Here is a 23,003-nt window from a genome sequence, read left to right on the forward strand (position 1 = left end):
GCGGCACGCACCCCAGAGAGGAGGAATCTGGCGAGGTAGGTCTATATCACCAGACCCAGGGCTGCCACCTTTCTGCAGTAGCAGCAACGTGAGCAGTCTGGAATTGGTTAAGGGGACATCCACACTGATAATCGGGGCACTAGGCCAGTAGGCAAGTGTTTAATTGAAGAAGCTGAAGTTAGGAGCTGTCTACTATGCACAGCTGCACCAGATTTTGCACTCTCCAGTTTTAGTCAATCAACCCCACAGTTAAACATTATGGAAGAGATCTGAGGATCTACATCTTTGCACTTACATTTTTAGCCTTTACATTTTTAATAATTTATCTAAAAAAAAAAAAAAAAAAAATGCACATGGTTTTAGCTAGAAAAAAAATTGTGTGGATGGGGTATTTTTTATTTTTTTAAAATATAGAACACACCCCCCCCTCCCCAGGAGCCATTGTACCTTTAATCAGTGGATCGCGGGTGCAATGTTGGGCTACTGCAAAATCTTCCCCACAGCAGTCTGCCCACTTCCATATGTGCTCTGGAGGAAGATGAGATTCAATGGACTACGAGTACACTGATTACCGCACTCAAAGTCCATTGAGAACTACAAGACCGTCTACCATAGCAGAACAGTGGACTTGTAGTTTATTCCTTCAGAGATCCCTGTACATGAATAACGTGCCTGCAGTCAGAGCCCAGCACAGGTGTGCTGATATTTTAAATGTGATAGCTGCTGCAGGGTAGAAGAAACCACACCTGCTGTAAGGGTTGAGGTCATTTGCAGCATGCTACAGGTTACACCCTAAATATGGAGGTACCATGCTGCAGAAGTCGAAATTGGCCTTTGGCTGGCCATACACGGATCAAATTCTCCCCCCCCCCCCCCCCCCCCCCCACACACACTCACACACACAGGTGATGTTGATGCAGGAATCCCTCCTGCCCGGGCCATTTTCTGCTGCCAGGGGGTGAGGGAGAGTCGGGTGAAGCTGTCCCCGCTGGGATAAGACAGTGATTATTGCTAGCGACTGTAGTTGCTGCCAGCTATAATCGCTGGTAAAACCCGGCATGCTGGTTGTACCCAAGTTGATTTAGAAACTTGGTTCATTCAGCCTGCCTATACACAGCAGGTACCGGTTGAGATTGGAACCGTGTATATCCGGCCTTCACATTTTTAGGGCAGTGGGAAGTAAGTACAAGTACTGGTAGGAAAGATATAATTTGTTTCTACAGCAGTGACCGTTGTGTAGGGTGCAAATGCCGACTGTTTTGTTTGTAATGAGCGACCCTCAGCCAGCTCTCCAGCAGACACTGAAGGCAGGAATGTGTTGTATGCATATTTTGCATTGGGTGCCCAATCAGAGTGCTGGCACTCCTTCACCCAATATAACCTCACCTCTGGTAGCGGTGTACAGTGGGCTATGGGGTGCCTCTATGGGTTAACCGCTTTATACATTTTATCTGCTTTTAACCTATCCTGCCAGGTGATGAGTCCAAGGCGAATGTGACTCCTCCTTCCTCTGGGTGTGATCTCTGCTCATCGCCCCGGTCTGTAATCTTGGTGGCTGTGGAGAAGGATCTCGCTGCCGCTGTAAGGCCAGACCCATAGCAGCTTAATCGCAGGTCTGTCTCATCTACTTCTGCCCTCTGAAGTCTGAGTGTGCAGAGACTGAGGGGACCTACAGGAAGTGCGGAGACCAATAAGGGGGCAGGGCAGAGCTCATTACTCGCTAATGGGTGAAGGGGAGATATGAGCACATATCTTTGGTAATCTGATGGCAAAATTGATGGTGTCTGCTAGGAATCGGAGTTAATGGTTTGATTTGCCTTTTGTCTGACCTACACTTTTTTTTTTTCCCCAGTATGGTAACCGGCTGCTGCTATAAGATGATGGAAAATCCGAGTATAGGAGCTCTGAAGAACAAGCCGCTGTGGGAGGCGTTATCGCATCTCCTGGGAGTGGCTGTAAAACGCTCCAATGACACGCTGAGTAAGTACAGGAAATTTACTGGGATGGGATGCCTGCGATGGAGGCGTGTCCGAGTCCCAAATTTTACATACAAACCAAATTCAGAGCCCGGGGGACTTTCATAGAAACATGGCACAAAAATGTAAAAGAAAATGTACAAAATGCAACATCTTAGACGTTTAAAAGCATATTATCATCCATGGTTTTCAACAATAGAAGTACAAATAGAAACAACGTTGGTACAGTAGGAATTGGAAACCTTTCATCAAATTGAATCCGTACTGATTTTCTCTTCTGTGCATTTTGCAAGACAAAACTTCCTCAGGAGAGGCACAGATGCATGTAATTGTAGAATTGCAGGAAAACTGTATATATGTGTGTGTGTGTATATATATATATATATACACACACACACACACACACACACACACACACACACACACACACACACACACACACACACACACACACACACACACACACACACACACACACACACACACACACACACACACACACACACACACACACACACACACACACACACACACACACACACACACACACACACACACACACACACACACACACACACACACACACACACACACACACACACACACACACACACACACACACACACACACACACACACACACACACACACACACACACACACACACACACACACACACACTTTTTCTCCAATAAGTGAGCACATGAATGTAGTGGATTTTCAAAAGGTATTCCAAGGTGACAGGCTGGATAAAAATGCTCAAAGGTCCACCCGAGTTGTAGAGGGACACTCCAGTGCCATCCACATAGCTGTGTCCACTGCCAACTAGATTTCTGCACCCATCGAGGGTACACTTTGTGGGCTACCCTCAGTTTGTCTCTGGGTGACTGGATTGCTGCACTACGGACCCCGCGGCCTATTCGCGCTGCCGGCTCGTGTGCTGTGCATCTGAGGACCTTGGCTATCACCGGTAAGGAGACCTGCCATCCGCTCCCTGTGCCCCAACAGACAAGATCTCCCCCCCCCCCCCCCCCCCCCTTACACCTGGGGACCCGCGGGAGCTACCGCTCACATTCACTTCTGAGGCCTTCAGCGGCTGGCCGCCATTTTCTCAGGGCCTATACTCGCCTCCATCACTTGCAGGCACTTCACCACGCCGGCCTCATTGCATACTGTTATATGTTGAGCCTTGAAATAAAGGACATCTACGCCAATCAGGTTTTCATTCGTCTCTGTTTACTTCAGAGTATACGCCATATAACGGACCTCCTATCTTCCAACAGATATGACACAGATTACATTTGTTCGAGTTTTTATAGGAAATTCTAACATGTAGCTCTGCTCTCTTCCCGACCGGACTCCAGGCACTTTCACACGGCTCCATCTACTCACTGTATAGCTGCGGCCTATGAATATTAAATAAAGGTTCCCGACCCCTGAAATATAGTGTATGGCTGTCACCGAATTTCATTTGAAAATATGTGGTGTTCATGGCTCTTTCAGCCGAAAAGGTTCCCAACCCCACCAAGGTAGTGCCATTTCTGATACTTTTTTACTTTAAAGTGTTACTAAACCTAAAAAGGTTTTTTTTTTTTTTTTTTTTTTTTTTTTTTTTTATGCATTGTTTGCATTAGGGTAAACGTTTTTTTAATCTCCCTTCAACCCCCCCCCCCCCCCCCCCGTATGAAGAGTGAGGGGTGGGAGAAGAGATCAGCGCTGTGCATGGCTGCATCTATTCTCCCCTTCCTCACACAGCATTTGAGAAGCAGCAGGAGCCGTTGGCTTTTTCTGTTAATCAAATGCAATGAAGAGGAAGTGAAGGGTGGGCCTAAGTCCCTCTGTGTAAAGTCTATGGAGCGCAGGTTGGGAGCGTGCAGACCGTGTTTCTCCTATAGCAAGTGACTGGCTGTGGTGGACATAAAAAAAAAAAAAAAAAGAGGAGCCAAGAAAAGGCGGATCTGGGCCACTCTGTGCGATACCACAGCACGGAGCAAGTAAGTATAACCTGTTTTTATAAATGTAAAAATCTGGCTTTAGTAACACTTTAAATATTCAGAATAGTAATCTCATTTGGTTAGGAAAGCTATACTGGAGTTAATTGTGGTGATGTTCCTCCCCCTTCTGGATTCTGGATTCCCCAGTTCCTCCCATTCTGTATTCTCCGGTTCTCTATATCCAGGACAGCACCTGAGAGCATGACTCTCCTACACCCCTGCAAAATCACTGCAGACAATAAGTTGATTCCGCTAAATAGCCATTTATTGTTTGTTCTTTTGGATGGAGGCAGCTTGACGCAGGTTCTTCTCCCCTCTCTCCGTTTTCTTCCCCGTTTTTTTCTGTGGAAGGTGAGGCTTCTATCCCCTTCAGCCCCCTGGGTCACCCCTCTGACAGGCGTGGGTGCTGCCTGGGGCTCTATTTTCAGCAACAGGGTTCCCCCTCTGTCTTCTCTATTGGGGAAAGCCGGTAAGTGTTTCTACCGCCATGGTGATGCTTCCCCTTTTATTGGGGGAAGGTTTACTAAAACTGGTGCACACAGAATCGGGTGCAGCTGTGCATAGCAACCAATCGGCTTCTAACTTCAGCTATGTTCAATTAAGGTTTGACCATAAAATTTAGAATCTGATTGGTTACTATGCACAGCTGCAGCAGATTCTTTGTGCTCCAGTTTTGGCAAGTCTCCCCCTTTGGTAGGCAAACTGAGCTTGAGGACAGGCAGTGTAGGGCCCCTCTTGGAACACCTTGGTCTCTGTCCTCTGAAGAGCTGCAATATAGGCTACTTACCAGGAAACTTAGCATGCGTTTAAGTTCATTCTTCAGTATTAGCAAGTTATGTAAAATATTAATGGAAACATGTTGCACATTTTTTGTGTGTATATTGGAGATCGACTGATTATCAGCAAAGCTGATATGTCGAGGGCTGATCTGCACTTTCCCAAAATATCGGAATCGGCCACCAAGGTGATCAATTATTGCTGATATTTCGGTTAAGGTCTTGTACCGGAGTGATTACTGCAGCTAGAGGCATCACCCCAGTACCGGTGTCCATAGCGGGGGCGGTCGGCTGTCCTGTAATGACAATCGATGTGGCTGAGAAGCCGCCCGGCTGTCATTACAAGGACCGCTGATTTCCGCGCCTCACCCGGGTCTCCCGTCCCACCGGGAGACCAGGGCAACCATCCTGCATGGCCGCCGAAGAGAAGACCCGATCAGAGCCGCATTCGGTCACTTCCAGGTACTCGGCGCCAAATTCAAAAAAATGACAGCCAAACTTGGCGTTCTGAATGCTTGTAAGTGCAGAGGAGGGGTTTGGGGTCTTTTTTACACCCCTAGATCCCTCCACAAGAGTATCTGTAAGTAAGTAAATAAAAAAAAATGAATGTACGAAAATATCGTCCGATTCCGATATGCGATGACCAAAGTATCGGTAATAAAAAAACTATATTGGTTGCTCACTAGTATGTATGCGTGTTGCCATGATATAACATACTGTAGTAGCATATTATGTATAAATGATATATAGGATACAATAAAGGCAAATTAAGTTTTAGGCCTGCCAAGTGATGACACAAAAGGCAAATGTGACTCCTCCTCCCTCTGGGTGTGATCTCTGCTCATCGCCCCGGTCTGTAATCTTGGTGGCTGTGGAGAAGGATCTCGCTGCCGCTGTAAGGCCAGACCCATAGCAGCTTAATCGCAGGTCTGTCTCATCTACTTCTGCCCTCGGAAGTCTGGGTGTGCAGAGACTGAGGGGACCTACAGGAAGTGCGGAGACCAATAAGGGAGGGCAGGGCAGAGGTAATCACCCACCAACAGGTGAAGGGGAGATATGAGCGCTTATCTTTGGTAATCTGATGGCAAAATCAATGGCATCTTCTACGCTGCTATGAATGTCTTGGTGAAATGCTTTGCCATTTCATCTGTCGGACCACCACCTTTTTACTGTTGCAATAATAGAGTGGGGGGGGGGGGGTTTGCAGCAGGTCCTTCTTACTACTTCTCTGCTTTCCTTAGTGGAGTGTGCAGGGGATGGGAAGAGAATCAAAAACGTGGGATTGCTTACATATACCCTTCTCATTTTGAATAAAGTTCTCCTCTATAATGCCTCATTTCTTCTAGTAGATCCTTCCTGGCTTAAAACTTTTTTTAGGTGGGTGTTGTATGTGAGTGTTTGTTTGAAAAGGCACATGGCTATCTTTTTAGGTGCTCAGACAAAAATTAAACAGTCTAAAGACATTTTTTTTTTTTTATTTCATATGTGCAAAGTTTAAAAATCAGATATTAAAAACCAACATGACAAATTCATAGTCATTGTACAAAGGTTTCTGCTCAACGTGTTTCACCAAAACTGTGGCTTCTTTAGGAGAGGTATAGCCTTGTACACAATCGCTAGAAGTGAGTAAAACGTAAGTTCATAAGACAGCTAAGGACCTTAGCAGTCTACAGTAAATCAATACAAAAACATTTTTGAAGATTTACATTTTTATAAAAACAGTTGTAAAATCCTAATTGTATAGTGTGCGCGCCCCCCCCCAGTGGAACCTGCAGTAATGTGAGACTAATCCTGCTTGAATAGAGGGGAGAGTCTAATGTAGTTGGCCTTGCCTACTTGTACATATTCACTAGACAAAAGACGGCCGATCGGTCGGCCAACAATCGTTGGCGTGTGTACGAGGCTTTAGTCTAAGTAAATGTTTTTTGGGTAAACCAGCAAGGCCTCTGTAAACTCACCAGACATACACATGCCTTCCATGTAAGCATCTCGGCAATGTTTGAATTAGGATAAAGATGACTGCCCTGAAATACACAATATATTCTATAATAGTGCTAACGATTTAAAATGTATCTAAACGATCACCTTGTAAAACACGTTCAATTCAAATAGAAGTGAAAGGCAAAACATTTGTGTATAGATAATAAACAAAAAGGGAAAAATTGCCTATTATGGTTTTTATTAATGATCACATTTCCTGTTTTCAGAGATGTGTGTGTGTGTATATATATATATATATATATATATATATATAATTTCTGCATTTCCCAGTAGGGGGCACGCACCCGGCAGCCTTTGCTGTGGTTTAGTCATAGCACATGCCGATCGCCAGGTCCTGACCAGTGATTGGTCACCGCCGATCCGCTGAGTCTCAGGGAACCCAGCTCTGTGAGTGTAAACACAGAGCTGTGATCAGAATAATCTCTTTATTTCTGGAGTGAATCCCCTTTTTTATACATCCCAGTATTCTGTTGGCTTTGCTTGCAGCGGATTGGCATTGCATGCCACTGCCAAGCCTGTTGTCTACCAGTACCCCCAGGTCCTTTTCCATCCTAGACTCACCCAGAGGTTCCCCCCCTAGTGAGTAGCTTGCTTTCTGGTTTCTGGCCCCCAAGTGCATTACTTTACATTTTTCAACATTGACCGCTTGCTGACTGCCTAACAATGATTTACGTCGGCTGTCAGCCCCTCACAGGCAAAGTGACGTAGTACTACGTTGCTAGCCTGTGAGGCTATAGGGAGCGAGCGTGTGCCGCTGGAGGCACGCTCCCACACGCTCACGGACTGTTCCCCGTCCGAGTGACCGGCAGACCCGATGTCCGCCGGTCACTCGCGATTGCCGGTTACACCTAATGTAAACAAAGCCACCTGTCATTCTTCCCTGTGTAAGAATGGTGATCATACGATCCTGCTATGTAGGACCGTAGATCTCTGCTGTTACATCACTAGCCACAGCCAATCACAGTAAGAATAACGCCCCTAGGGACACACTTAACCCCTCCTTCTCAAATAAAGTTAACCCCTTCCCTGCCAGTGTAATTTTTACAGTAACAGTGCATATGTATAGCACTGATTACTGTAGTAATATCACTGGTCCCCCCCCCCCCCCCAAAAGTGTCAAAAATGTCAGTCAAGGGTCCGATCTGTCCACCGCAATCTTTCAGTCCCGCAAAAAAACGCAGATCGCCGCCATTACTTGTTAAAAAAAAAAAAAAACAATAAAAATGACAAATCTTTCTCTTAGTAAACGCAACAACTTTTGCGCAAACCAATCAAAATACGCTTATTTTTTATTTTTTTTACCAAACATATATTTAGCAGAAAACAAATTGGCCAAAAATGTTAAATTTTGATTTTTAAACTTATTTATTTTTTTGGGGAATTTCATATAGAAAAAATGTGAAAAATATTGTTATTTTTTGCAAAATTGTAGCTTTTTTTTTTTTTTGTTTATAGCGCATGATCAAAAAATCGCAAAGGTGATCCAATACCACCAAAAGAAAGCTCTGTTTGTGGGGAAAAAAGGACGTCAAATTAGTTTAGGTACAGCGTCGCACGACCGCGCAATTGTCCGTTAAAGTCACGCAGTGCCGAATCGCAAAATACCCCCTGGTCAGGAAGGGGGTAAAATCTTCCGGGGCTTAAGTGGTTAAACCTCATCTGCCATGTAGTTGCCCCCCCCCCCCACCCCATTATTTTGTTCAGGTCCGCTTGTAAGGTTTCCACATCCTGTATAGAAGATATTGGCATGCTTAGTTTAGTATCATCCGCAAATACTGAGATTGTACTAGATATCCCCTCCTCTAGATCATTTACACACACACACACGCAAAATGTGTGTGTATGTATATGTGTATATATATATATATATATGTGTGTGTGTGTGTGTGTGTGTGTGTGTGTGTATGTGTATATATATATATATATATATATATATATATATATATATATATATATATATATATATATATATATATATATATATATATATATATATATATATATATATATATATATATATATTTATTTATTTTTCTCATAGTTTTTGCACGCTATAACTTTCACACAAACCCACCTCCCTCCCGGAGTCAATACTTTGTAGCTCCGCCTCTCCCTGCAATTACAGCTGCAAGTCTTTTTAGGGATGTCTCTACCAGCTTTGCACATCTAGAGAGGACATTTCTGCCCATTCTTCTTTGCAGAATATCTCAAGCTCTGTCAGATTGGATGGAGAGCGTCTATGAAATGCAATTTTCAAGTCTTGCCACAGATTCTCAATGTGATTTAGGTCTGGACTGTGACTGGGCCATTCTAACACATGAATAGTCTTTGCTCTAAACCAGTAATGGCAAAACTTGGCAACCCAGGTGTGTTGGCACTGTATTTCCCATGATGCTCATGCACTGTAGTGTTGGTTTTTTTTTTTTTTTTAAAGATTTTTATTGAAATCCAACATAAACACATAGAATTTCACATCACAATAAATGTATCATGTAGCACATACCAAGAGGCAGAGAAATAAAGCATCCAAAGCATCTCTCCAGGTATGGTAAGGATCAAAATTTCCACCACTCAGTCATTGTACATTACAAAAATAAAACCATGTGAACAGAAGGACTTTGAAGCCTACAACATAACCAAAAGAACAACCTGGCCTCCCCACCTTCACCCCCAAAGGAAAGGAGGCCACCCTGGCAAAACATAGCCCAGCTCCCATTCCCTTTTTAGGACCATTACAGAGGAACCCCCCATGTTGTATCCATTAAACATTAGCAGGGCATGTGGAGAGCACTGCAGGCCCTCAAAGGTGCAGTGCCCAGCCAGGAGCATTCCCTCCAGTTTAATCATCAGCAGTCCCCACCAACGTAGCAGTAGAGTCAACCCAGCGATGCCATATTTTCCTAAACCCCCCTAGCCTCATATGTCATTCTGTACAGTACGAGGTCAGCATTCACCACCCACAGCCACATCGGGAGCGTTAACACCTCAGTATATATCCATCTTCTAGCAAATCACTTTCTCACACAGAAGAAAAGAATACGCAAAAAAAGTTTAGTAGCTGCATTCAGTCCGCACTGCAGTGTAGATTATCATGGGAAATGTAGGTCATTTTTATTTTTTATTTTTTTTTTTCCCTCCTGAAAGGTGACATTTTATTTTTTTTCTTATTGGATGTGTTTTTATAGTAGAGAGAAGAGAAAAAAAAATATTAATATATATATATATATATATATATATATATATATATATATATATATATATATATATATATATATATATATATATATATATATATTATTAAAAAAAATATATATATATATATATATATATTTATTACCGTATTTAAAAAAAAATTTTATTTAAAAATATATATATTTTTTTTTAAATAATAATAATTTTTTTTTTTTTTAAATATAAATTTTTTTTTAAATATGGTAATATTAATTTTATATATATAATAATTTTATAAAAATTTATATTTAAAAAAATTATGTGTGTGTATATGTATGTGTATTAATAATAATAATAATTTTTTTTTCTTAAAAAAAAAACACTTTTTTTTTTTTTTCTTTCTTTCTTTCGCGCAAAAAGAATACTGCTAAAAGAGAGCTTTATTTGTGTGAAAAAAAAAGTTATGAATGTCGTTTGGGTATGGTGTTGCATGACTGCGCAAATACCAGTTCAAGTAACACAGTGCCGAATAGCAAAAAAAAAAAATGGCCTAGTCATGAAGAGGTGAAATCTTCCGAAGCTGAAGTGGATAGTAGAGCAGGGCTGAGCGACCGGTATAGTTGTCATGAATGAAGAAATATATAAACTATGACAGCTGGCACCAGCACAAGGGGTATTACAGATTAAATGCAAAGACCCTTTCTTGTGCTGTTTGCCCCCCCCCCCCCCTTCCCCCTCCCCAGGCTAAAAGTAGCTATTATAGATGGGTGGGGTTCAGTGAGCTGAATAGAAAAAATGAACAGATTCCTCCATCCACACAAGTGATTGAATTGCTGTACTCAAATCAAAATTCAGCCGGTCCTTGACCAACCAGCCAAATTTCATTCCATCTAAGGCCAGCCTCAGTGCAATGTTTTATCACTTTCATGAAGAACCTCTTTGCGTTTTAAGACCCGTGTAAGGTTTTCTTTTCTCTGCCATCTTTTCTTTTCATGGTCCTCCATCCTGTTTTTAGGTGTCAGTGTGAAAGTCATCCAACTCCTGCAGCACTTTGAGCACCTGGCTCCTGTCCTCGTCCATGCATTGGCATTGTGGGCCACAGAGTATGGGATGAAGTCTCTGGTGGGAGAGATCATGAGGTGAGTGGCTCCTCATACAACAATAATTAGTAACCGACTTTATAACGGAGTGTAGTATTAGTACTAGGTTTGGTTTAAACCAGGGGTCTTCAATCTTACTAAAGAAAGGGCCAATTTACTGTCCTTCAGGCTTTATGGGGGCCAGTGAGAAGAAAATGCCCCATCATTGGTTTTAATGGGAGCTTTAGTGCCCCATTCTAGATATCGGCAGAAAGAATGGTGCCCCATTGGTGGTGTCAGTAGAGGGAATGGCGCTCCATCATTGGAGTCAGTTGGAATAGTAACCCAAGGGCCAGGTAAAGGAGAGCAAAGGGTCACATCAGGCCCCCGGGCCGTATTTTGGAGATCACTGGTTTAATTAAGTTCACCTGTAGGGGCAGATTACACCCATATTTAGGGGTTCTTCTCCATGCAGTGACACATGAAAACAAACCACCATCTCAGCACTCAAAGGATGGTCGACAAATCCAGTATTTGCCTGTACTTCTAGGGGATGCTTCAATGATGTGACTCTCAGATGGGGAAATCCAAAATAAAACTACTAAACACACATTGGAGGGTGTGGACGCCTAGTGCATTACCCGAGATTTATTTGTACAAAGAAACCTAAAAGGGAAATGGATACTCACAGAAGATGACCTATCCAATCATCAACCAGTGTGACATTGAGTGACCTGACTGGTACATAGCAGTGTTTTGGGGATGCACCCCCTCCCCCACACTCCCCCTTCCTCTTCTGCGAGTATCAATTTGGCTTATTGGTTTCTTTGTACAAACCTTGGGTACTGCACTAGACGTTTGCACACTCCAGTGTGTGTGTGTGGGTTTTTTTTTTCCTGCAAAAGTGTGTAAGTTTTTATATATAATAACCTTTGTCCCAAAATAAAAAAACTGCATTCAGAGCTGGCAGTGCCTTTGCACCGTGTCCAAACAGATTTGAAAATAGATGATATGAGATAATGACCCATTCTAGCCTATGGAGATTCGGTGCACAAACTTTACAAATATGTTTTGATCAGATTGTCTTTGAAAGGATGCAAACAGTGGAGGTTGGTGAGCAGCTGGGGGAGGGTTATGGAAAAAATGATAGCTCTTCGATTACAAGTCTTCTCACTTTTTTTTTTTTTTTTTGCGGGATTGTGGTGGACAGATAGGACCCTTGACTGACATTTTTGACACTCTTTGGGGTACCAGTGACATTACTGCAGTAATCAGTGCTAAAATATACACTTACTGTAAAAATTACACTGGCAGGGAAGGGGTTAACTTTATGGATCAGTGGGTTAAATGTATCCCTAGGGGCGTGATTCTAACTGTAAAGGGGCGTGGCTTGTGATGTAACCACAGAGACATACGATCCTACATAGCAGGATCGTATAGTCTCTGCAGTTACACCAGGGAGAATGACAGACAGTTGTGTTTTACATCATCCGCCTGCCTTTCTCCCTCTCCAGCCACCAGTCACTCGCGTGGGGATGTTAGTGAACGAGCGGGGGCGGGAGTGCGCCTCCGGCGGCGCGCTTGCTCCCTAGAGGCTCGTGGGCGAGCAACGTAGCCCTACGTCGTTTTGCCTGTAGGGGGCTGACTGCCGCAGTAAATAGGCGTGCGGCGGTTAAACCATGCTTGCAGGCAAATGCACTGCATTTGGGGTGTCTAACTTTGTATTGACACCCTGCAGCAGATCGCAGGGTTAGTGATTTGTAAATGTGATGCGAAAAATGTGCACAGATCGAGGCCTTTCCTGCACTGCATTAGTGTGAACCTAGGCTAAGATCAGGAGTTGCGCAGTTGATTTCCTAACACTGGAGAGTGCGGAATCTGATGCAGTTGTGCATGGTAACCATGGTAACCAATCAGTTTCTTCAATTAAGCTTTGACAATTAAAACCTGGAAGCTGGTTTCTATGCAGAGAGTCACCAGGTTTCACACCATGTAATTTTAGTAATTCAACCCCCCCCCCCCCACTTCCCGCTTTTAACCACTTGCTGAAGAAATGTGATGACTTTGTATGTATGTATGTATATTAAAAAAAAAAAAAGGGGGGGGATGGAGGTATTGTGTGGTGGTGTTTATCTATACACCAATGTTTTTTGCCTTTCATTTAGATTTTACTCTTAATGGGTTGTTTTACTAGATGATCGTTTTACAATGAAGCTAGGCAATAGGAGGCTAGCAATGTCTTTCTCTCAGTGTCGGTTCACACATATGCAATGTGGGAACCCTGCGAATCCAGTGCAGGTTCCCACATGGCACCCGACTCGCAGGCAGTTCACACTGCCACATTCGACTTGCTGGGGGACGTCAATACAAAGTTACCGACACCCCTAGATCAGTTCACATATTGCAGTGTGGACTGTCAGTGCTGGTTGCAGTGTGGACTGTCGGTGCACTGCGATATGCGCACTGATCTGGGGGGGTTTCGTTAATTTTGTATTGACACCCCCAGCGATTGGCATATGGCAGTGTGAATTGCCTGCGAGTGGGGTGCGATGTGGGAACTCAGTGGGTCTGCAGGTTTCCCGCACTGCGTATGTGTGAACCGGCATTCAATCCTCATTTCCTTTCTGGATTTATTAATCCTTTTTATAATGTCCCTGAAAACGTTCTGCTAATTTCACAGGAAGATTGGGCAGAAGTCTTGTCAGGATCTTTCCAAGGAGAGCTCCAGTGTGAAGACGTTGGCTGCCTTTATTACTCAGCTGGCTGAGCGGATTCCTAGCGTTGTAATGCCCAATATCAGCGTGCTGCTGGACTACCTGGATGGAGAGGTGCGCTGAGGAACCGTTTGTTTATAGCAGTGGTTCCCGACTCCGGTCCTCGTGACCCACTAACAGGCCAGATTTTAAGTATTCCTTTGGGGAGATGCAAACTAGAATAATGCAATCACTGAGCTCACCTGTGATGTAATTTATTTACCTTGCAAACCTGGCCTGTTGGAGGGTCCGGAGGACCGGAGTTGAGAACCCCTGGTTTATAGTGTACTTTTCATATGGTCCTATATCTGATGCTCCTTTTCTGTTTTGCAGCCTTACATAATGAGGAACGCAGTGCTGACTGTCATGGGAGAAATGGTTGTCGGTGTACTTCGGGGCGATCACCTGGATGATACAGAGAAGAACACCAGAGATAATTTCCTGGACACGCTGCAGGAACACATTCATGATATCCACACCTTTGTACGTTCCTGTGTGATGCAGATTTTCAATCGGATTGTGCAGGAAAAGGTGCGTTTTTCTATTGTCAGACATTTACTGTGCCTCTTACCACTCGGGTCATTGACATGGCTTCATTCTGATCTCCTTTATTGTCTTTTCCAGGCTCTGCCTTTGTCACGTTTCCAGGCTGTGGTCACTCTCGTGGTTGGCCGGTTGTTTGACAAGTCGGTGAAAGTTTGTAAGAACGCCATACAAGTTTTGGCCTCCTTCCTTGCCAACAATCCTTTCACTTGTAAGGTAATAAGTCAGAGCCTTTCAGAAATAATGTTACTGTATATACCAGTGATGGGGAACCTTGGCACCCCAGATGTTTTGGAACTACATTTCCCATGATGCTCATGCACTCTGCAGTGTGGTTGATAAATTTCCCATGATGCTCATGCACTCTGCAGTGTGGTTGATGCATTTCCCATGATGCTCATGCACTCTGCAGTGTGGTTGATGCATTTCCCATGATGCTCATGCACTCTGCAGTGTGGTTGATGCATTTCCCATGATGCTCATGCACTCTGCAGTGTGGTTGATCATCATGGGGATATATAGTTCCAAAATATCTGGGGTGCCCAGGTCCGCCATCACTGGTATATACTGATGGAGCTGGGTGATTTATGGAATTTGAAATCCAAATTTATTTATTTTTTTCAATCACAGCTTAGCAGCGTGGATTTGAAGGAGCCTCTGGAGAAAGAGACTAAAAAGCTGAAGGAACTTAAGGAGAAGCAGAGTGTTAAACCCCCAGGTACATGTGACTGAATCCGTTTTGGGGTGGAGTCAGTTTGTGTGGATGAGACGGTGTCAAGATTTGGTCTTTTTGTGTCCTATAAATCAGGGGTGAGCAATTTTCCCAAGGGGTGGCATTAGGAACTGGGACTGCTGTGGAGGGCCAAGCTTAACTCTTAATATTCCTTCTGGCCCTGGTGAAGTCCGTAACTAAACATGAACTTTTTTTTTTCTTTCTCAGTTTTATATGAATGTATAATTTAAAAATGGGTACCTACATCCTAATTACAGTTGAAAATACAAGAAAAGGAGGGGCTTGAGGATTTTCCTGGTACCATTGAAAGCATTTCAGCCATATAAAATCGAAAATGTATTACTAAAAATACAAAATGACACATTTACACACACAAGAATATTCATTAAAAGTTATACTTATAAAAGTTAAAATATATTGTATCCAATTCATCCAGATGGTAATGTATACAAATGGCTGCACTGTCAGCCAATACTCATGTTTTGGGGTTACCCACTTCTTCAGGGGTGAGGAAAATACGTTTTCTATAACAAGAAATGTATATGAATAATTATAAGCACATAAACATCACACAGAAGTATACAATCAAAGCATGCTGAACAAGTCACTTGGACACTTACCCTAGGGCAGGGGTCTTCAAACTTTGGCCCTCCAGTTGTTCAGGAACTCCAATTCCCATCATGCTTAATCCTGTCTGTGAATTTCAAGAGTTTTTTACAATGCCTCATGGGATGTGCAGTTCCACAACAGCTGGAGGGCCATAGTTTGAGGATCCCTGCCCTAGGGCAATGGGTGCATAAGAGATGGAGATTGGGCCAAAGATACGAGTGCAATAATGGCGCCCGTATCTTTGGCCCATTTTCCATCTTTTATGCACCCGTTCCCTGGGGTGACTCTTCTGCAGCATGCTTTAAATTGTATACTTCTGTGTAATGTTTTAATGTGCTTTAAATTATTCATATACTAATTTATAAATTTATTTTAGAAAAATTCCTCCCCCCCCCCCCCCACTACTGAAGAAGTGGGTAACTGTGTAACATGTTGAGTATTGGCTAACTGTGAATCCATTTGTATACATTACCATCTGGATGAATTGGATACAATTTATAAAGCACCGTTGTGCCACCGTAATGGGTGTTATTATGAATATTCTTTGTCAGTTTGTATTTGTGTGTGGTGTTATTTTATTAAAAAAAAATAAAAATAAATATATATATATATATATATATATATATATATATATATATATATATATATATATATATATATATATATATATATATATATATATATATGTGTGTGTGTGTGTGTGTGTGTGTGTGTGTGTGTGTGTGTGTGTGTGTGTGTGTGTGTGTGTGTGTGCATACACACACACACACACACACACACACATACACACACACACATACACACACACACATACACACACACACATACACACACACACATACACACACACACATACACACACACACACATACACACACACACATACACACACACACATACACACACACACACACACACACACACACACACACACATACACACACACACACATACATACACACACACATACATACACACACACATACATACACACACACATACACACACACATACACACATATACATACATATACATATACACACACATACACATACACACATATACACACATACACACATACACATACACACGTGTAATTTTGATTTTATATGGCTGAAATGCTTTCAGGGCTCTTTCACACATAGTCTTGTCAAACGGACTCCGCTTTTCTCAGCGAGGGATCCATCCGCTGAGTAGGGGGATGACAGTTGTTCTCCGCGCTGTGTGCAGAGACACAGATGTCAGTTCCCCATACATCTCTATGGGGGAATCGGATGGGAACGGACCGTCGGTCCATTCTCATCCGATCCGCTGGACGGATGGACAATAGGGTGTCAGCCGACATGTCTCCGCTGACATCGATGCCCCATAGAGATGCATGGGGGGACCGTTCAGATTCGCCAAAAAACGGACAGGCGGATCTGAGCATTCCGCCTGTCTGAAAGGGGCCTCGATTGGTACCAGGAAAATCCTCAAGCCCCCCCCCCCCCCTTGTATTTTCATACATAAAGCTATAGAAAAACAGCTGGCACTAGGAATAATGGGTACAAAATTTCATACAACCAGTAATGGGTGGCTGAACTGTGCTGCAGTTTTGCTGCCCATCTGAAATGTAAAATAACAGCCAGACAGGGCTGTTAATATGCTGGAACAGTTTCTTAAAGTTTTGACAGTTTGAAAAAGTAAAAACACCAAATTACAATGCATCGACTGTACACAAAGTCTAGCAAATGATTCCTATCAAAGAGAAGTAACAACCCCCGAGTTCTCCGTAGGGAATCACAATGGAGTCATCAAGGCGTAGGTTAACATTCATGGAGCTCCCAAAAGGCGTCTTAACATGGTGTAAAAATGTGAGTTTCTTATTTAAAGCGGAGTTCCACCCAAAAGTGGAACTTCCGCTTTAGGAAGTCCTGACCCCCCGACATGCCACATTTGGCATGTCATTTTTGGGGAGGGGGGGGGGGGAGCGGGTACCTAGTCTTGACAGGTACCCGCTCCCACTTCCGCTCGGAGCGCCGCGGCGCCCTGAGCGGAAGTTCTCTCCCCCTCCCTCCCTGCAATCTTCTGGGACACGTCAGAGGTCCCAGAAGATTGCCGGCCAATCACGTCGCGCGCAGCGCGACTCGCGCATGCGCAGTGGGTACCCGGCTGTGAAGCCGCAAACTGTAACAGCCGGGTGCCCACAGCAGTGATGCCGAGGGAGATGATCGAGGCTTCCGGCGGCCGCATCGCTGGACCGTTGGACAGGTGAGTAAATGGCTGGAACTCCGCTTTAAAGAACTCAATACTGAATATCGGCAATTTGGAAAACAAGGTAGATCCGTTTAATTTTCATGCGCATAAAAATAAGTAGATCAGACCGAGCAAATCTGCCACGTGTCTCAAAATCTACAAAGACAATAGAACATGAACTTTTTATAGTGATATGTATGAAGCATAGGTGTGTTTTTGGGCTCATCCAAAGTGTAATAGCATATTTCATCCAATCAATGTCCACTTCTGGTAAAGTAACAGTTAATCAACTGTCCCATCCTTTAGCTGTAATCTCTCTCCGGTCAGAGCTGGTTCTTGAAATTGGTCTTTGGAATGTAGCATCCTGCTTCCTTATCTTTCAAGGTTTTTTAAAGTCTGTAGGAATAGGAAACACACAAACTCCCCTTTCATTAAGGAGAGGGGGGAGGGGGGTATAGAAACCTCTAAGAGAACATTCACTAGAAAATAGGTTGTCCTCTTAAGTGTAAAGCATCACTCTTAACTACTGCGATTTATATAAAGTATTACCTCGATCTACATTTCTAGGTATATATATATATATATATATATATATATATATATATATATATATATATATATATATATATATATATATATATATATATATATATATATATATATATATATATATATATATATAATCTCTAAGGCTACATTTAGTGAAAGATCCCTGACTCAGCCCATTCTTCCAACAAAAACCCAAAGTGGCCATAAGTTGGCCATGGAAATCCCTCAGATGTGCTGGAATTTAAAGCGGAGTTCCAGCCATTCACTCACCTGTCCAGCGATGCGGCCGCCCGAAGCCTCGATCCTCGGCGCCGGCATCACTGCTGTGGGCACCCGGCTGTGACAGTTTGCGGCTTTCTAGCCGGGTACCCACTGCGCATGCGCGAGTCGCGCTGCGCGCCGTGATTGGCCGGCAATCTTCTGGGACCTCTGACGTGTCCCAGAAGATTGCAGGGAGGGGGAGAGGAGAACTTCCGTTCAGGGCGCCGCGGCGCTCCGAACGGAAGTGGGAGCGGGTACCTGTCAAAACTAGGTACCTGCTCCCCCCCCCCCCCCCAAAAAAAATGACATGCCAAATGTGGAATGTCGGGGGGTCAGGACTCCCTAAAGTAGACATATGCCAGTTTTCGGTAATTCGATATATCGCGGTATTGCATAGCCACGGTATTGTTATTGTGGCATTTTTAAAATACCGAGTTTCTCTGTCAAGTCTGCCTGACTTGTGAATTGATACATTTCAGTGAGCTGGATGACTCATTCACTCACTCAGCTAACACCTTTCAGCATTAAGTCTCCTAACTATAAACAAAAATGATTACATTTGTATCTTTTCCTTCCCTCTGCCAGGGAGAAAGGAAGTTTAACCTCTTAAAGACTGGATCTTTTTCTGACACTTGCTGTTTGCAAGTTAAAATCACTTTTTTTTTTGCTAGAAAAGTACTTAGAACCCCCAAACATTTTATATATTTTTTTAGCAGAGACCCTACAGAATAAAATGGCGATTGTTGTAATATTTTATGTCACACTGTATTTGCGCAGCAGTCTTTCAAACGCAATGATTAGACTTTAATGAATAAAAAAAAAAAAAAAAACGTAACAGTAAAGTTATCCCAATTTTTTTTTTTTTTGTTACACAGAGAATCGTGAGAGAATCGTGATCTTTATTCCAAGCTAAAAAATCGTGATTCTCATTTTGGCCAGAATCGTGCAGCTCTAATAAATATATATATATATACACATATACACACACACACACACACGCATAGCAGCCCACATTACATTATTATATAGCCATCAAGCAGTGTCTACAAAAAATGCAGAAAGCTTGCCAGAGCAGGAACTGCAGGTTAGTCGCATGGTGCAAAAGCAGGATGGATTTCAAGGCCACTGAATTTTAAAAAAATGCTGCATGCACCTTTTTTCTGCAGAAAATGAGGGCATAGCAGCCCGTTCAAATCAATGGGCTGCTATGCCTGTGCAAATGTGGGCTGCCAACCCGCATACATGTGAACCACCAACCCGCATACATGTAAACCAGGCCTAAAGCAATAATAAAGTAATTTATAAACAACACCTCCTTCAGGTTTAACCACTTCTTGACCACAAGGATTTGCCCTCTTAATGACCAGGCCATCGGATCGGAGCCGAGCGCCAGGACCAGTTATCACCAGTTAGGCCAGACACTGCTTGATGACCTATTTTAGGCCTGGTTCACAGAGTCTGTACTGACTGACTATATAATAATGTGCATAAGTGAACCAAAGCCCCTAAATTCAGCAATGAAATTGAAGTGAGGTGGAAATTTAATAATAGAATACCGTGATAATACCGTATACCGTGGCAAAACCTTAATCAATTAATCGCAGCATGAAAATCTGATACCGTCACAAGCCTACCCTAAAGTGGAAGTTCCACTTTTGGGTGGAACTCCGCTTTAAGATAAAGAAAAGAAGCAAGCTACTTATCCCCTCAAGCTTCTGTATTAGGTTAGGTGGTAGTGCCAATCAGATATTTTGATCCAAGGCTACCGTGTGTGGTTTTTTTTTTTTTTTTTTTTTTTTTTTTGAGGTATCTTATCTTGTAATAAAGCAGAGAGACGTTTGTTATGATCCTAGACCTCTTTTAGCCTTTTAACGTGTGGCACCACTGTCAAACTCGGTAGTGTGGCATTATAGGGTTAAGTTTCAAGGTTTTTTCCCCCTTAAGGAGTTGTAAAGTCAGAAAAGGTTTTTTTTTTTTTTTTTTTAAGATAAAAAGCCTTCTGTGTTTAGCAGCCTCCCCAGCACCCCCTAATACTTGCCTGTGCCCCCCTCTGTCCAGCAATGTCCACGAGTCTCTCAGCCGTCCTGGGACTCCTCCCTCCTCATTGACAGCGGCAGAAGCCAATGGAGAAGTCGGTGAGCCAATCAGGAGAGAAGGGGTGGGGCCGAACTGCAGCTCAGTTTCTGAATGGACACAGAGCTGCAGCTCGGGTGCCCCCATAGCAAGCTGCTTGTGTGGGGGCACTTGACAGGAGGGAGGGACCTAAGAAGAGGAAGATCTGGGCTGCTCTGTGCAAAACCACCTGCACAGAGGAGGGGAAGTAAGACAATGTGTCTGTGTGTGTGTCTGTGTGTGTGTGTGTGTGTGTGTGTGTGTGTGTGTGTGTTTTTACAAGGCTTTACTGCATTCTATGCATTAAGGTGAAAAACCTTTGTTGCAGGAGCCGCACCCCCCCCCCCTTTTTTTTTTTTTTTTTTTTTTTTTTTTCTCTCCCCCCTTCCCTGAGCCCATCAGTTTCAGGGATCTGCACGATCCCAGCCGCTGTCTGTCCTCATTGGAGATTGATAGCAGCGGGAGCTTGCTGCTTGGACATTGCTGATGAAACAAAAATAAAATGTTTATACAGCAGTGTATTTCTTTCTGTGACCTCCTGCGCTTTCTCTAAAATGTGTTTCCTTCTATTCTTAAAATGATTTATTTTATTTTTTGTTAGTGGTGGTGATTTCTCCGGAGGAGGAATGGGAAGCCATGATCCCTGAACTAAAGGAAACTTTGCACACCCTCGCACAGGAGAGTACCGAGGAAGATGAGGACCCTGAAGAAGAAATCGCTGCAATAGAGCAGTTACATGAGCGTGTTCTGCATCTCCTGAAGATCACCAGTTACAAGTCAGTGTGGGGGAGGGGACCCCGGGGGTGGAATACTGCCACCTGCATTGTGGCATTCCGTTTTTCAATCTCTGCCTGTTTTCAGACACGCCATCTTCTTGGTGAAGAAAGGAATATCGATCTTCCCGGATGATCCCTTGTTCGGAGTGGGTGAAGATGCCGAGGATGAAGCAGTGCTGGGAATTCTGGAGCAAATCTTTACAGGTAGCGTCTGCTTATATTGGGTTTTAAAATGTCGATTTAAGCACAGCTATAGGGCAACCCACAGTACTAAAAATACTCTACGTGTGCACAATACATTTTTTTGATTTCTGCTTAAAGGATATGTCAAGGCAAAATGAAAAACAAAGTTAGTAAATGCATGCGCATTTCTCCATGTTTTTTATCCCTTTAAACATGCTGCAAGTCCTGAGAGATGATAAATGTATCAAAAAAATGGCATGCTCCTAACTCCCTACTTGAGCTGACAACACAAATGGGGGGGATGGGTTTACTAAAACTAGAGGTGGCAAAATCTGGAACAGCTTGCATGCTAACCAGGCTTCTAGCTTTAGCTTGTTCACTTATAGGTCCCTTTCACACAAACGGTCCGTTCAGATCCGCCTGTCCGTTTTTTGGCGGATCTGAACGGATGCCCCATGCATCCCTATGGGGCAGCGGATGTCAGCGCAGACATGTCTGTTAACATCCGAACTAATCCTGTCCGTCAAATCCGGACTGATGGAAACCCTATGTTCCATCCATCTGGCGGATCGGATGAGCACTGGCAGACGGTCCGTTCTCATCTGATTCCCCCAAGAGCAGGGACCTGACAGCTCCATCTCTGCACAGAGACAGAGCTGTCATCCGCCTGCTCAGTGGGGATCGGCGGATGGATCCCCCGCTGAGCAGAATGGCTCAGTCGACGGAAAGGGGCCTAAAGGCCCGTACACACGTACCGATTGTTTGGCCGAAACTGATTTTCGGCTTGTTAGTATGATGCTGCCGACAGCGCACTTTTGGCCGAACAGAATCTGTCGTGCAGGCATTAAAATTTTTGTATGCCGACACCAGAGCGGCCGATTGTTCGCCAGTCAGTACAGAATTCGGCCGACAGACAGCAGATTTGCAATACTGGGCATGCTCAGAAAAGAAAAAACACAGGGAAAGTTAACCATCACATGACATCACTTCTGCAGTCGGCTGTTGTTGGCCGACAAAATTCGTGTGCAGTCTTTTGCCCTTTTCAACCGACAGGACAGCCCTGGACAAAAGACGGCCGATCGGTACGTGTGTACGGGGCTTTAGAGTCGGTTCACACTGGGGCGGCACAACTCTGTACTACTTCGGGGGCGACTTGTGCAGTGCCGTGCATCGCGACTTGCACGGACTTCACATAATGGAAGTCTGTGCAAGTCGCTCCAGGTCCCCCCAGAAGTAGTACAGGACCCTTTTT

General features: G+C 43.7%; 1 protein-coding gene across 1 annotated transcript in view; it reads left to right on the forward strand.

The window, feature by feature from the left end:
• The window catches only part of NCAPD2 (non-SMC condensin I complex subunit D2), a 96,405-nt gene that overhangs the window by 19,172 nt on the left and 54,230 nt on the right, over positions 1-23,003 (forward strand). Inside the window, exons 7-14 of the mRNA XM_082267370.1 lie at positions 1,853-1,980; positions 10,933-11,056; positions 13,677-13,824; positions 14,083-14,280; positions 14,374-14,508; positions 14,923-15,010; positions 21,394-21,568; positions 21,654-21,772. Coding sequence (XP_082123496.1) covers positions 1,853-1,980; positions 10,933-11,056; positions 13,677-13,824; positions 14,083-14,280; positions 14,374-14,508; positions 14,923-15,010; positions 21,394-21,568; positions 21,654-21,772 — 1,115 coding nt within the window. The remainder of the gene's footprint in view (positions 1-1,852; positions 1,981-10,932; positions 11,057-13,676; positions 13,825-14,082; positions 14,281-14,373; positions 14,509-14,922; positions 15,011-21,393; positions 21,569-21,653; positions 21,773-23,003) is intronic.

The sequence above is a fragment of the Pelophylax lessonae genome, assembly GCF_965119305.1.
Source record: "Pelophylax lessonae genome assembly, chromosome: 9".
Classification (NCBI taxonomy): Eukaryota; Metazoa; Chordata; class Amphibia; order Anura; family Ranidae; genus Pelophylax; species Pelophylax lessonae.